Source organism: Notamacropus eugenii, chromosome 7 (assembly GCF_028372415.1).
Source record: "Notamacropus eugenii isolate mMacEug1 chromosome 7, mMacEug1.pri_v2, whole genome shotgun sequence".
Lineage (NCBI taxonomy): Eukaryota > Metazoa > Chordata > Mammalia > Diprotodontia > Macropodidae > Notamacropus > Notamacropus eugenii.
The window spans coordinates 56812980-56827044 of NC_092878.1; the positions used below are offsets into that span (position 1 = coordinate 56812980).

General features: G+C 44.4%; 1 protein-coding gene across 1 annotated transcript in view; it reads left to right on the forward strand.

The window, feature by feature from the left end:
* Positions 1-4191: 4191 nt before the first annotated feature.
* VSX2 (visual system homeobox 2) overlaps positions 4192-14065 on the forward strand; it is a 29106-nt gene continuing 19232 nt past the window's right edge. The window contains exons 1-3 of the mRNA XM_072625143.1: positions 4192-4561; positions 6338-6422; positions 10897-11020. Of these exons, the coding sequence (XP_072481244.1) occupies positions 4192-4561; positions 6338-6422; positions 10897-11020 (579 nt within the window). The remainder of the gene's footprint in view (positions 4562-6337; positions 6423-10896; positions 11021-14065) is intronic.

Here is a 14065-nt window from a genome sequence, read left to right on the forward strand (position 1 = left end):
GAAGAGGAGACTCCCTTTACCAATGCAAGCTGGCACCTTTTCTGCAACTTATAGTCCTAAAGAGTTGTCTAGATTCCTAAGGGGGTAGAGGTTAAGTGACTATTCCAGGGGCACTCAGGCAGTATGTGTCAGAAACAGGACTTAAATCCAGTACTTTTCCACTGTGTCCCAACCATCTTGAATAGTCAGCTCAAGGGTCAATTTTCTCTTGTCCTGAAGTGTAGTTCTGCCGTTGATCCTCTTTTTATATGAGAAATGTATATTTTTTCATTGGCTTCATCTCCACTTAGATTATATTGCATGCTAAAATCCCCAATGGGTTATGTAAGCTGACAGACTGGCTGATCTAGATCCCTGACTATCCAAGCATTCCGCATCCTCCATAGATCTCCAACCCTCCTATTACCATCACTATGGAGAATGATGGGCTGGGTCCCCAGAACAATATTCTCCTTTCGGTGACTCTTGTCTAAAGTAACTACCTCTATTCTGTTTGGTCATTGGCTCTCTTCTTGACTTTCCTCAATTGGATTGAACTATGTTTCATTTAATTTATCTAAAACTCTTTTCCTTCTGCTCATTTAATCCATTTGTTGTCATGAATTAAACTAGCTGGGGTGGAGACTTATGAAGTTCTATAGTGTGGTCCTCTCCCCTATGCACCTTGACTCCAAGAAAGGCCATCAATAAGCATTTGTGAAGGGCTTGCTTCATGCTGGGCACTGTGTCTTTACACACTGAGGATACAAATAAAGACAAAAACAGACAAATTCTTTTCCTAAAAAGAATTCACATTCTAATGAGAGAGATAAACTATGTACATACAAGATATATACATCTCAGAGCGATAAAATATATACCCAAATAACCTGAAGATCATATACAAGACACTGAATCTCAGTAGGAAGGCATGAGCCATTAGAGGTGAGAAGAGGGAGGCCAGGAAGAGTCTCCTACAGAAAGTGAGATTTGAGTTGGCTCAGGATGCCAGCCAAGAGCTGGAGGTTAGGAGGGCGAGTAATCTAGGCATGGAGAGCAGCCATGTGCATGAAAAGGCATGGAGTGGAGACCAGTGTAAGTAGAAAGTAGAAAGTAAGTAGTCAGTAAGGCATGGAGTAAGTAGACCAGTGTGTCCCAATTGTAAGATATGGGGGAGGGAGTAGAGAATAAGAAAACTGGAAAGGTAAGAAGGAGCCAGGTAGTGGAGGACATTAAGTGCCAAACAGGATTTTATATTTGATCCTGGAGGTCATAGGGAACCAATGTAGTTTGCTGAGTCAGGGAGTGCCATGGTCAAGATCTGCACTTTAGGAAAATCACTTTGACAGCCAAGTGAAGAATGATTTGGCATGTGAAGAGACTTGAGATAGGGAGACCAATTGTAGTGGAGGTATGAGATGATGAGGCTCTTCACCAGGATGCTAGCTACGTGAATAGGGCTTACGGGACATGCATAAGAAGTATATAAGCAAGCAGATGTCAAAGTGGATGAAATGCCTGGAGTCAGGAAGACTCATCTTCCTGAGTTCAGATCTGGCCTCAGATACTTCTAGCTGTGTGATTCTGGGCAAGTCACTTAACCCTGTTTGCTTCCGTTTTGACATCTGTAAAAATGCAATGGAAAACAAAATGGAAGTATCTTGGAGTATGCCCAAAAAACCAAACAAACCCAAATGGAATCATGGAGAATTGGACACAACTGAACAACGTAAACAACAAAGATCCAAAACAATTCTTTAGCAGGGGAATCAAGGTCTCTAGAATAATATTCAAGTTAATTTGCCATTATGGAGTAACGAAAAAGCCCAGGAATTAAAGCAGGGGGATGGAACCTTCAGTTACACACAAACTTAAAGCCCTAGGTTCTCCACCCCTGACTTGGTCAGCATTCTTGGATCTTATTGTTGGTCCATTACTAATTAGCTCTGGGGCCATTAATATATTGTTCAGCCTCTCTGAAGTACAGTTTTTTCTTCTTTAAAAGGTGGACAATGAGAGTTGCCTTAACTATCTCAAAAAGTGGTTTTGTAGATTAAACTAGATTATGTGTGTGAAAGAGCCTTGTGCAATACAAAATGACAAATATATCATTTTATTTGAGGCTCTGCCACTGACCACTAGGATGACCTTCTGGGTCATCCCTTTCCGCCTAATAGTCTTGATTGTCCCTGAAGCCATATCACTGGGACCAGAGGTGGCTGGTTCCTTAAAAAGAAAATAGTCTTTCAAGGACACAGGGATCCACCCTGGGAGCGAGAGACTGGCTTTCTTGATTAGTTGACTGGGGATTAGGAGTTGGAGGGAGAGGTGTGGGTTGAGAAGAGAGTCTCTTGCCACCCTGGGCAGCTAGGTGGTACAGTGGATAAGAGCACAAGTGCAGGAGTCAGGAGAACCTGAGTTCAAATGTAACCCTCAGACACTTGACACTTACTAGCTGTATGACCTTGGGCAAGTCACAACCCCAATTACCTCATCCTGGGTCATCTCCAGCCATCCTGATGGATGGTCACTGGATTCAGATGGCTCTGGAGGAGAAGTGGGGCTGGTGACCTGCACAGCCCTCCCTCACTCAAAACGAAGTAAAGTAAGTCATGTCATTACTTCTCTGATGGCATGGTCTTCAGCAACGAAGGACGAACACACACATATTCTTGCCACCCTCCTAAGATGACTCTGTCAGGAGCCCTGAACTGTTTTTTCTCAGAGCTCCATCTTCTTCATGCCAGTGGTACCAGAACGAACCTTTGCATCAGAAAGATGCTCTTCCTGGAGAAGCAAGACTTATGTTTGAGTTACCTCCTTTTCCTACTTGGTACAATATGCTACTTTTGACCTTTCCAGTAATCTCAGATCTCCATTAAAATCACAGATCCAACAATTTGCTTCCTCTCCAACCCAGAACCCTCTCCCAAAGCACAATTCATTAAATAGCTAGCTTCCTACTTTCTTGTTGGAAGATACGTTCACTATAACTTCCCCCCTCCCACATGTATACACAAGTACACACCTTACATGTTCCCTCATATAAATCCTGAGAAAGTGTCATCCTTTTCAAGAGAGGCCACCCTCTTCTTTCCACCATGATGACCTCTCCTAGCCAATTGCCTAACTGTCCTTTATTCTACTAGAGACTCTATTTATAAATCCTTTCAACTTTCCCCTTGAATACCCCCTTATTCTCTCCCCCAACTCAACATACACCGAATTTCTTTTTTCTTCCAGATCTCCTCTCTGTCCATACCAAATCTCATTTCATTACCTAATTCTCAATCCTCCATCAAACAAAACCAAACCAAACCCTTAGATTGGGATTCAGATGACCTGGTTTCCTGCTGAGGCTCTGACCACTCTAGGCATCATCATTTAACCTCACTACCTTAGTTTCTTCATCTGTAAAACCAGAGGGTTGGTTTTCCAGCTGGTCCTGTGTTCCCTTTCCCTGTAGTGACCATATGGATAGCTTTTTCCTCCTTTGTTGGGACTTTTTCTCCTGGCTTTTTTTTTGAACTGGTCCCTTCCTTTTCAGTACTGCTGGTGGGACCAGTTCTTTGGGCCTGAGACTCCTTGGCTGTTTCCTAGACATTTGGGTTTTGTTTGGTTTTGATTTGGTTTTTGGACTCTTTTTCTCACCTGTCTATACCACCTTTTCCTTCTCTTCCCCGGAACCCCCCAAGTATCCTTCCCCCAAGTATCTTATCCCGGGCACCCTTTCCCCCTTCTCTTTTGCCTTAATGGAACCTCCGTCCCCTTTCCCCAGTCTTTTTGCTCTCTCTTCTGGGCCCCACATCTCTGCCATGCTTCGAACTGGAAACACGGGCCTATCTTCTAGGTCTGGTTCCTGGAAACTCTCTGGATCTCTCTCACCAAATCCCTTCTCACTGACCAGGAGCCCTCTTTGGCCTCTTGGTCTCTGTCCTGCTACCCCTAGGGCCCTCGGTGCCCGCCTGCCGCCTGTAGCCTGTAGGAATTTTTTGGAATTCCTAATCGCTCCTGGCCCTGGTGATTGGCTGCTCAGCTCTGACCCCACTTGGGCTGCTGCCTGGTTGGATAAAAGGGGAATCTCCTTGGGGCTCCAGAGCATTAGACACCAGAGGGGGCACCTGGGACCAACTTCAAGAGGAGGGGAGAGAAGAGGGGGGGTGGGGGGGAGGAAAAATCAGCTCGGGCTCTGCCCCTCCAAAGCACTCGGAGATGACAGGGAAAGCCGGAGAAGCGCTGAGCAAACCCAAAGCCGAGACTGTGGCCAAGAGTAACTCGGGGGGCAACCCGCCCAGGTGCACCGGTTTCGGCATCCAGGAGATTCTGGGCTTGAACAAGGAGCCACCCAGCTCACATCCGCGGGCCGCCCTGGACAGCTTACCTACGGGGCACCTGCTGACTGCCCGCTCGGTACTCAGCCCGGCTGGTGTGGGGGGCATGGGGCTTCTGGGGACAGGGGGGCTCCCAGGCTTCTACACGCAACCAACCTTCCTGGAAGTCCTGTCAGACCCCCAGAATGTCCACCTGCAGCCCTTGGGCAGAGCCTCGGGGCAGCTCGATACCAGCCAGACGGCCAGCTCAGGTAGGAGTCGACCAAGAAGGGATGGATGGTGACTGGGGGAAAGGGGGAGAACCTGGAGAGCTGCCCACTCCCGCCCTTGGAGTCCCTCCCCAGGACAGACTGGAGAAAAAAAGTTAGTGACCCATCAAGTGACCCGAGCTGGGGGAACAGAGATCCTCCGCTTCCATCAGGGAATCCCAAGGATGCCAGTCCCCATCATCTCCCACCCTCAATTCAGCCGCCACCCTCCCCAGAGGTCCGCCCTGGCTCAGTCTGGTTCCCCTCCAACTGCCAGCGGATAGGAACCGCGGCACGATTTTTCGGGGTCTCGGGATAGGCCCCCTCAGCCCGGGACTCCTCCTTTCGTTGAGAACCTAGGGGTCATCTTAGGCTGCAGGGCCAGGGAAAGAGAGGGGGCGCTGGGTGCCAGAGCCCGTTATGTGTTTGGTGGGGAGGTAGGTGGACGCGCGAGAAGCTCGGTCTCCTGGGGCAGCTCCCACAAGTCCCTGTTCATTCCCTGCCCACGTCTTCTGCAGCCTGGCCGCGGAGGGCCCAGCAGGCAGGGAGCGAGGGACGGGCTGGGAGAGAGCCTTTCTTCGTTTTCCGATCGGGGAGCGGGCCATCAGCGGCCACTCCCGGGACTGCGGAGCCCAAGCCGCTACAGGCTTCGTTCGAACCCGCGGCTCCCCTGCGCTGCCGCCCTGCCCGGCTGCCTGCGGCCGAAGTTCTCCTTCTCCTTTATCGCACCCCCTTTTTGGGTTGTTGTTGTTAGTTAAAATGATCAAAAAATTCTCTTTTGAAAAAATAAAAGCCAACGAAAACTGGCCAGAAATGTCACCTCCATCCTCCAAACAAACAAATGAACCAACCCTTGGATGGGAATAGCGTCTAACCCTCAGTAACAACCTATATATCTTAATGAATTAATATATTTAATATTTCTTCTCAATGAACCATTTCTGACTCCGGTACCGTGATGCATCTCAGCTGTGCTCCGTACTTGGCCGCAGCTACTCTTCCCCACCCCTTCCGTTCTTCTCCTTCCTCTCCCCTCCAACAAGCGGGGTGCATACCCCCAGTTTTTATTTCTACTCTCCTCTCCAGTCTTTTATTTTTCTCTTTTTTTTTGTTTTCTTTCTTTTTTTTTCCTGCCACAAAATGTCGGGCCTTCAGCTCACCTCCCCGCAAAGGTGACCCTGGGAGGATGACCCATTTGCCCCAATTTTCCCCCATTCCTGTTTTCCTCTCCTCTCTCTCCCCTCCTCTTCCACCTGTCCAAACCAGGTCTTCTTGCCAGCGGCTCTTGGCTCTTTTGATCCAACTTTCCTGAGTGTGTGTGTGTGTGTGTGTGTGTGTGTGTGTGTGTGTGTGTGTGTATTTGTGTTGAAGAGGGAAGGGGGAGGACACAGAGCCAGGGCGCTCCCTCTGTTCTCTGGGTCACCCCCGGGACTCGGGGCACAAGCCCTCTTTCTCTATCCACTCAACCCCGTTTCTCCCTTTACTCCCTACGTCACTCCCTCCTCCGACCTTTTCAAGACACCATGGGCTTCTTCCTTTCCGTCCCTTTTCTATCACAACCAAATCTACAAAAATCTTTCTTACAATCTGCGTTGGGAGAGGGCGAATGTGGCGCATCTCTCACACAGTGGGGGGACAGCGGTAGGAACAGGGGTGATTCCAAGAGGGACAGTAGCCCTCAGGCCCCAAAGTTTGACCCTTACCCAACAACCACTACTCAACCAGAGCAAGAAGGCGTAATACCCCATAGTGCTGCATGTCCCTCCTTCCCCTTTTCAGATTCTGAAGATGTTTCTTCCAGCGACAGAAAAATGACCAAATCTTCCTTAAACCAGACCAAGAAACGGAAGAAGAGGAGACACAGGTAAGGGTCACTCACTCGCTAGTTACCTACTATTATGGCTCCGACCAGACCCCTACGGGAGTCACTTTCTAGCTCTCTTTTCCCTCAGTCCCTAGTCTGTTCTCAACCCCACCGCAAGATCTGTACCCCTGCTCCTTGGTCAAAGGCGCTGTGAGTGGAGATAAAGAGCAGTCTGGGTTTGTTGGGAGAAATGTGGTGTTTAGACCCTCAGGAGTGTGGGTCAGAGTTAGGGCGATGAGGAGCCGTGGTGGGAACTATTCTCTTCCCTTGTTTTCCTTTTCTTTTTAATCCGAAACGAAATTGGCAGAAATCCGGGACCTAGACGAAGTGGGAATGAGGAAAGCGGCCATCTAGTTTTCAGTGCATCAGCATATTCCTCAGATCTGCACCAATTCCTCTGCCCCTTCCAAATTCACTCCCACTTTCAAATGAAGCTCCTTCCTTTTGCCTCCCGCCTAGCCACAACATAGAAGGGGCTTCCTTCTACCCGGGACCAGTAGTGCGACTGAATCCCAGCTTGTAGCCTTCCAGGACGCATGCTATCTTTTCTTTCAACCATTCCGGGTCACTGGATGTTCCTCTTCTATCCTCCCAACCTCCTTTCAACCCTAATTCTTTCTTTCTCCCTCCTTCCCCACTCTCATTATCTTTAGCACCATTCCTGTCTTCCCGCGGCTTGTTACACCTCTGGATTATTTCGGATTCCATTCTTTCTTCCTTTCCACCTCATCCTAGCAATCACTTCTCTCCTTTCTACTCGATTTCATTCTCATGCTACCTCTAACCTCTTTCCTACTGTCCCCTGATCTTTTGCCCTTTGAAAATTCTACTTTCTATTCCCACCTCTCTTTTTAAAAAATCATTTTATACATGCCTTTTGTTTTAATATCACAACCATTTCCTGTTACCATCTCTTCTAAACCTACCCCCACTTGGGACAAATTAACAAAAAATAAAACAAAACAAAACCACCCTGATATATACAATATTTTGTCCTAATTGTCTTTGCTGTGTAGGAGATCTTAAAAAGTTATTCCTGAACTGAGCCCTCTCTTAACGTGCACTTGAATGAGAATAATCCTGGAGTCTGTTCCTAAACTGATCATGTTGGTTCCTTTCAACTGGCTTCTCCTTTGGCCCCAAATCATTTTCTGAATCTGTCCTAATAGAGTCCCCTCCTGTTTTCTGTTAGAATTATAAGTTTCTCCAAGATCTTACCCATCTAACACTCCCCACTCCCATGTATGTCTTTAGAATAAGAGGGATAAAGGAGGTAAGGGTCTTGGATCAGAGTCAAAGCTTGCTGAATAAATGCCATCAATGTTTTGCAAACTCTTGAACTCAGTATCTTACCATTTAAAAAAAAAAGTTTATTCCTTAAGGTCTTGGGTGCCCCCATAATGCTCCTTACATTGCAGTTTCTTCCCTTCCTTCTTTCTCTTTCTCATAAATTTGATCAAAATGAGAGTCCTTTGAGAGATCATTAGGGAGTCTTTCATGCCGGTTTTCTTATCTGTAAAGTACAGAAATTCCAGGAAATCTAGTTTAAAATTTTGAGCTCTGAGATGGGTCATCATGTTTTAAAAGACTCATGAGCGTGGAAATTAAACTAAATAATTAGAGACGTGCAAAAATGATTTCCCTCAGAAGGTAGTGGTTCCCTATCGTTGCAAGTCTTCAACTCTGTGATTTTTGTTAAGGTTTCTCCCTTGCCTCCCCCTCCCCCTTCTCTCAAGTTATTTCAAAAACATAGGGACCTGGGGTAATGGAGATTAGAGAACAGGGAAGGATTGCTAATTGCTGACACTTTTGTTTTTTATTAATTGAAGTAGATTTTCCCATGCTCCTCTGATTTAGGGATGTTCAACAAAAGAAAATGGGTGGCAGTTAGATCTTTATCTGTTGGAGATAATTTAGGTTCAAACCAGATACCTCTCTTGATTAGGGGTGAAGGAGGAGGGATGGGAAACAATCAAAACCAGATATAAGGCAAGGGACTAGATCCTCCCAGTGCAGGTCCCTTCAGAAGTCAAAAGATTCTTCCGTTTCTTTAAAAACACAAACTGAATTATTCTACAGATTAATTTGGGATCAGATTTTGAATGAGACAAGGCTACATTTTATAAACACGGGATTTGGGTTCATTTATAGGGTCAGGATCACCATAGACTGTGCAGCAGCAGGACTTGGGTCCAGACTAAAGAATAAGGATTCGTGTTAGTGGAAAGTAGACTTGAATGTAATGAACTGCCTCCAAAACCAAATGGATTGGGAGTTCGGGTTCTTGTATAGTCCTATCTACCTCTGCTTTTCTCCTTGACCTTGGCCAGATGGTATGACCTGTGCTTATCCATTTCAATAATTACAAAAAAGAATTGTGATTGGGGTGATTTATGTTGCTGAGACCCTCCAGTTCTAAACATCAGGGAGGCAAGGGAATCAGAGTAGAAAGTTAAAAACTTTCAAATTGCCCCAAAAATGTACTTTTTGTATACTTAAGCGTTTCAAAACCGGGAAAAACAATTTAGGGCCAAACCAGGAACTTCGTATAACAAATAAGCTGATTTTTTCTTTGCTTCTTGACCCCATTCCCCAACAATATTAAGTCAATCCCTGGTCCGCTGTCCATTGTCTTGCATGTAGAGTACATTAATAAGTACTTATTGAATTGAACTGAAAGTAGATACTTCATTTGTGATTCCCTTTTGAGAGACACTTTGGTTAATATTATTTCCTTGTTTGAAGAGAACATGAGGAATTCTAAGCCTTCTTATGGTCCTGTAGTCGATCTATGCTGATACAATAGAATTCTAATGGGATCAGCTATAGAGTATCTTTAAAACAGTTTTGAAACCTAGCTTGGATTTCAATTTTCATTATTGAACAGTATCTAGGTAAATGTTACCTGGAAACAGTCTTGATACCAGTACCTGGAGAAGGAAGAGGTTGTACTTGTCAGTGGACTGGCAAAAGCAGGTTGAAGTACTTCCCTGGGAGATCACAATATGCCCCATCTGTACCATGAGTGCTTGAGGATACTGCAGAGAATTGGGGCCTAGGCTGGTGGAAGGGTCTGTATGGAAATTCCAGAAGGTGGTTTGTCTTGGAAAAGAGGGGAGATGAAGTGTATGGGGGGAGTGTACCCTCTGATTCAAGTATTGGGAGAATTGGTGGTAGTGTTGTCCATTTAACATTTTAGGGAGCCCAGTGAGGGGAAAGCAGAGGGTAAGAAGATAATAATATAGGGTTGAAGTCTTAAAATAGGCTGGGAAAAGAGGAGGGAGGATAGTAGATGAGAAGCTTTGAAGAATGTAGGGTTGTAGCTACAGTGGGAATATAAGGAATGTTTGAGCTTTGGAAGGATTCATGGAAATGCTTGTTGAGTGAATGAGTGATTGATATCCATAAAGGGATAGAGATTAATAGATCCATTCACCTTTCTCAATATATGGAAGACTTTTTGAAAAGCCTTTCCGTAGGGCCTAGAAATTCTCTCTGCTACCTATCTTTGAAGACATCTTTTCTAGATCAAACATAGGATGACTTTTAAATGAAACATCATTGACAGGCTCAACTAAAACAACACACTATACTGAAGGGACATGTTGGGTTCCCATCAAAGGAGTTAAACTGTTTGCCTGTCTTTCTGCGTGTGCATAATTCTATATATTGTTTCTTTCTGGGTAGAAGGAATGGGAGGGGCCCAGTCCTTATCCCTCAGAGTGGTACATCAATATAAGGCCCAAGCTATACTGTACCCATCCAGAACTATTAACTATACTACATTGGCTACTCCACTGAAAGTAGAAGTATGCTGGATGGCCCCAACTCTCGTCAATCTCCCTTGGAGGTGGAGCTAGGTGGCACAGTGCATAGAGAGTTAGAACTGGAGTTAGGAAAACATGAATTCAAATCCCTCTGACACTTTTTAGCTGTGTGATCTGGGCAAGTAATGTAACAGTTTCCCTATTCATAAAATGGGGATAATATTAGCACCTACTTCATAGGGTTGTTGTAAGATCAATTGAGATAATATGTGTGAAGCACTTTGCGAAACTTTTAGTGCTATATAAATGCTAGCTATTATTGTCATCAATCATCATTATATTATTGCTGATGGTGCTTTCATGTTCCTTTGTGTGAGGTAAGAGGGAGGGGAAAAGCTAGGGAGTGTCATCAGTCTAACATAAAGTGCTATATAAATGCTAGGTATTATTAATTTTATTACTAAAGTTGCTTTGTATTCCTTTGTAGGGGGAAAGGGAAAGACCAAGGGTAGTTGTGAGTCCAACTGAAAATGCTATATAAATCCTAGTTATCATCATTATCATTATTTTTGCTGCAATTGTGTTTGTATTCCTTTGATGGGGAGAGAAGTAACAGGAAAGGGAAGGGTCATTGGGCTAACTGACAACTGATAACGAACATGGTTTCCTCTGCTTCCATAATCTTCAATAAGTTTTGTCTCCCTCAGGACAATCTTTACATCCTACCAACTGGAGGAGCTAGAAAAGGCATTCAATGAAGCCCACTACCCAGACGTCTACGCCAGGGAGATGTTGGCCATGAAAACAGAGCTTCCTGAAGACAGGATACAGGTAACCTACCTTCCAGACGTTGTCCCTTCCTTCCCTATAATGTACCCATTCCTCAGGGTCAGGACGCAGGGCTGGTTTTCATTTTCCCATGTTCTGCTTGAAAAAAAATCCCTCTTTGCTTTCTATGTCCATATCCAAGATGGTCAATGTGGATGTAATTGGTTGATGATTGTCTTAAGAAGCTCGTATAGTGGATAGTGTACAAGGCTTGTATTGGAGAAGAGCAGAGTTAAAATCCCATCTCATTGAAACTCAGACCAAGGGTTGGAAGGGACCTCTGAGGTCACTTAGTCTAACTTCCTCATTTTAGGGATGGGGAAATTGAGACCCAGGGAGGTTGTGACTTGTCTAAACTAGTAAGTGACAAAAGTGGAATCTGAACTCAGGCCCTGACTCTAGGGCCAGTCCTCGATAGTAGATTCTACTTATATAACTTTCAGCCCGTCACTTACCTTTCTGAGATTCAGTTTCCCCATTTGTAAAATGGAAACAAAATAGCATCTTTGTCACAGGGTTATTGTGCAAGTGGTTATATAAATGTATGTATGTATGTATGTATGTATGGATGGATGGATGGATGGATGGAAAAATGGATAAAAAAACAGCCCTTTTCCTCTAAAGGAACTTATTTTCTAATAGAGGAAGTTAACACATACTTGGATTGGGGGGTCTTCAAGAGCAGTAGTGTGGCATGGATATGTCTGGGAAGAGACATCCCAGGCCTGGATCAGGGCAAGGTGAAAACTCATCAATGAGAACATATTGGTCCCAGTGGGTGATGCCTTCATGTGAACCATTATCATTAAGGGACATTTTATTAAAGTTAGCAAGCATTTGCTTTGTTTTGGTTTTTGGTTGGTTTTGGTTTGTTTGGTTTGGTTTTTGAGGCAATTGGGATTAAGTGAATTGTCTAGGGTCACACAGCTAGTAAGCATCTGAGACTGGCTTTGAATTCAGCTCCTCTTTATTCCAGGGACCTTCTCTATCCGCTGCTCTACCTAGCAAGCATTTGTTAAACATCTGTGACATAATGTGGCAAGTACAGTGGGGAATATAAGAGATATAAAAGACATGACCTCTGCCCTCTGAGAGCCTATAGTATAGTTAAGGAGGCAAGATTAACACTCGAAGACATTGAGAAATACATTTTATGGGAAAATCAGCAAGGGATTCTGAAAAGGGAAAAATCCACGTGGGTTCTTGGCTCCGTTTATGATCTATGGTGACAGGGACCTTCCCTGTTCCTACCTGATGACCCCGGACAGCCACAGAATGTGCTGAGTGGATGTGCCCTGGATCACATGTGAAAAGGGGCTGGGAATTACCTCCTGGGACACTGGAGGCTAGTGAAATTTATCTTGTTATTGGATCTCCTGCTGAGAACAGAGCTGTGCTCCTCCCCTTTCTTACTGCCCCCTTCCTCTTGAGAAAGGGGAAAGTCTTTTTTCTGCCTCTCCCAGCCAGGTAGGTCCTCTTATTCCTTCCCAAGTCAGCCCAGCCTCCTGGTTCTCCTGGTCCCACTCAGGAAACTTACAGGTGATTATCTGCCCTGGAGTCTGGTCTTTTTTTTTAAATGGTTATTTGGATCCAAATGTTCTGGGTCATTCTGACCAAGTTGGAATAGTGACCCCTTTAGCATTGATGAAATACGGATCCCTTTAGCAATGAAGCAGAGTTCTCCTATGGTATAAAATTCACCCTAGTTGGGGATGGGGTACAAATAGGGGTAGGGTGCAAATGTGGTGTTTGATAATTCCCTGGATAAAGAATCAGATCACGTCCTATTCTTCTCCGCTCCATCCCCCTACCTCTCACACCAGGAAGGCAAATAATCTTACTATCCAGGTGAAATATCAACAAGAGGGATAGATTGTGTGTGTATTTGCATTTCTAGAAGCCTTGGAATCGCCTTAGTTGGGTTTCAACTTGAAACGGAAAAAATCCTCCTAATTGTCTCCATAGTGACTTAGTGGCTACTCCCAAGCACCTGCCACTGTGATGTTTTGTCCTTGAACCCACTGTTCAATATGACCAGGTCCCAGCTTGGAAATAAATGAGTTCTCTAGGATTTATTCCCTGTAGATCAAATTTTCATTTAAGTGACATAGCAAACAGAGAGCAGGATTTGGAGTCAAGAGAAGCTTGAGTTCAAATCTGATCCCAGACGTTTATTAGCTTGGACAAATCACTCAACCTTTGTCTGACTCAGTTTTCTCACCTGTAAAACAGGGATAATAATACTACCAACTCCCCAAGATAGATGTGAGGATAAAATGAGACAATATTTGTAAAGCACTTTGCAAATCTTAAAGCATCGTATAAATGTTACTATTATTAGTCTCCTGATTATATTTTATTTTAAAAATAATTTTATCCCCTGTCTCATATAGGTAGCTAGAGGAAATGATAAGGAGTAAGTAAGGTAGGTTAATTTCTGTAAAACTTTCAACTAGAAATGAGGAGAGAATTACAAAAAAGGACTGTCTTGTTCCCTAGAGGTAAGATGTATAGAGAGAGAGGTGGTTCCTCAGGGGTGGCCAGCTCTGGTGTCTTTCAAAAGTTGATTGTTAAATTTTCTGTCTGAAATTTGCAGTGTGAGCATTTGCTCATAAATCAACACATATTACAAATTAGGGCTTGATTTATTGTTTTGTTGATTATTTAGATGTAAGAAAATGATGGATAAAATGTTAATAATGCAGATTAAACTAAAAAGTGTGTAGTGTACATTTTTTTCTTCTGGAAAGTTAAACGTGTACTAGCATGCCCTTGCCAGATCACTTCTTGCAAACATAGCTTGACTTTTCTATCAAGGGAGAAGTATTATTTGAGAGTGAAGTGTGCAAAAAGATGCCAGGGGTTAGTTATTGCTTATTTACAAGGATGATTGACAGATGCCTGTGATTGCTGCTTAGAGCCTCTATTTGGTACCACTGACCTATGAGTTAGCAACTTCCTATGGCATGGATGACTCTAGGATCTTAGAGGCTGCAGAGGGACCTTGAGGAAGTCCTAAGCTCAAGGATTTGAGGAAAGTCCACAAAC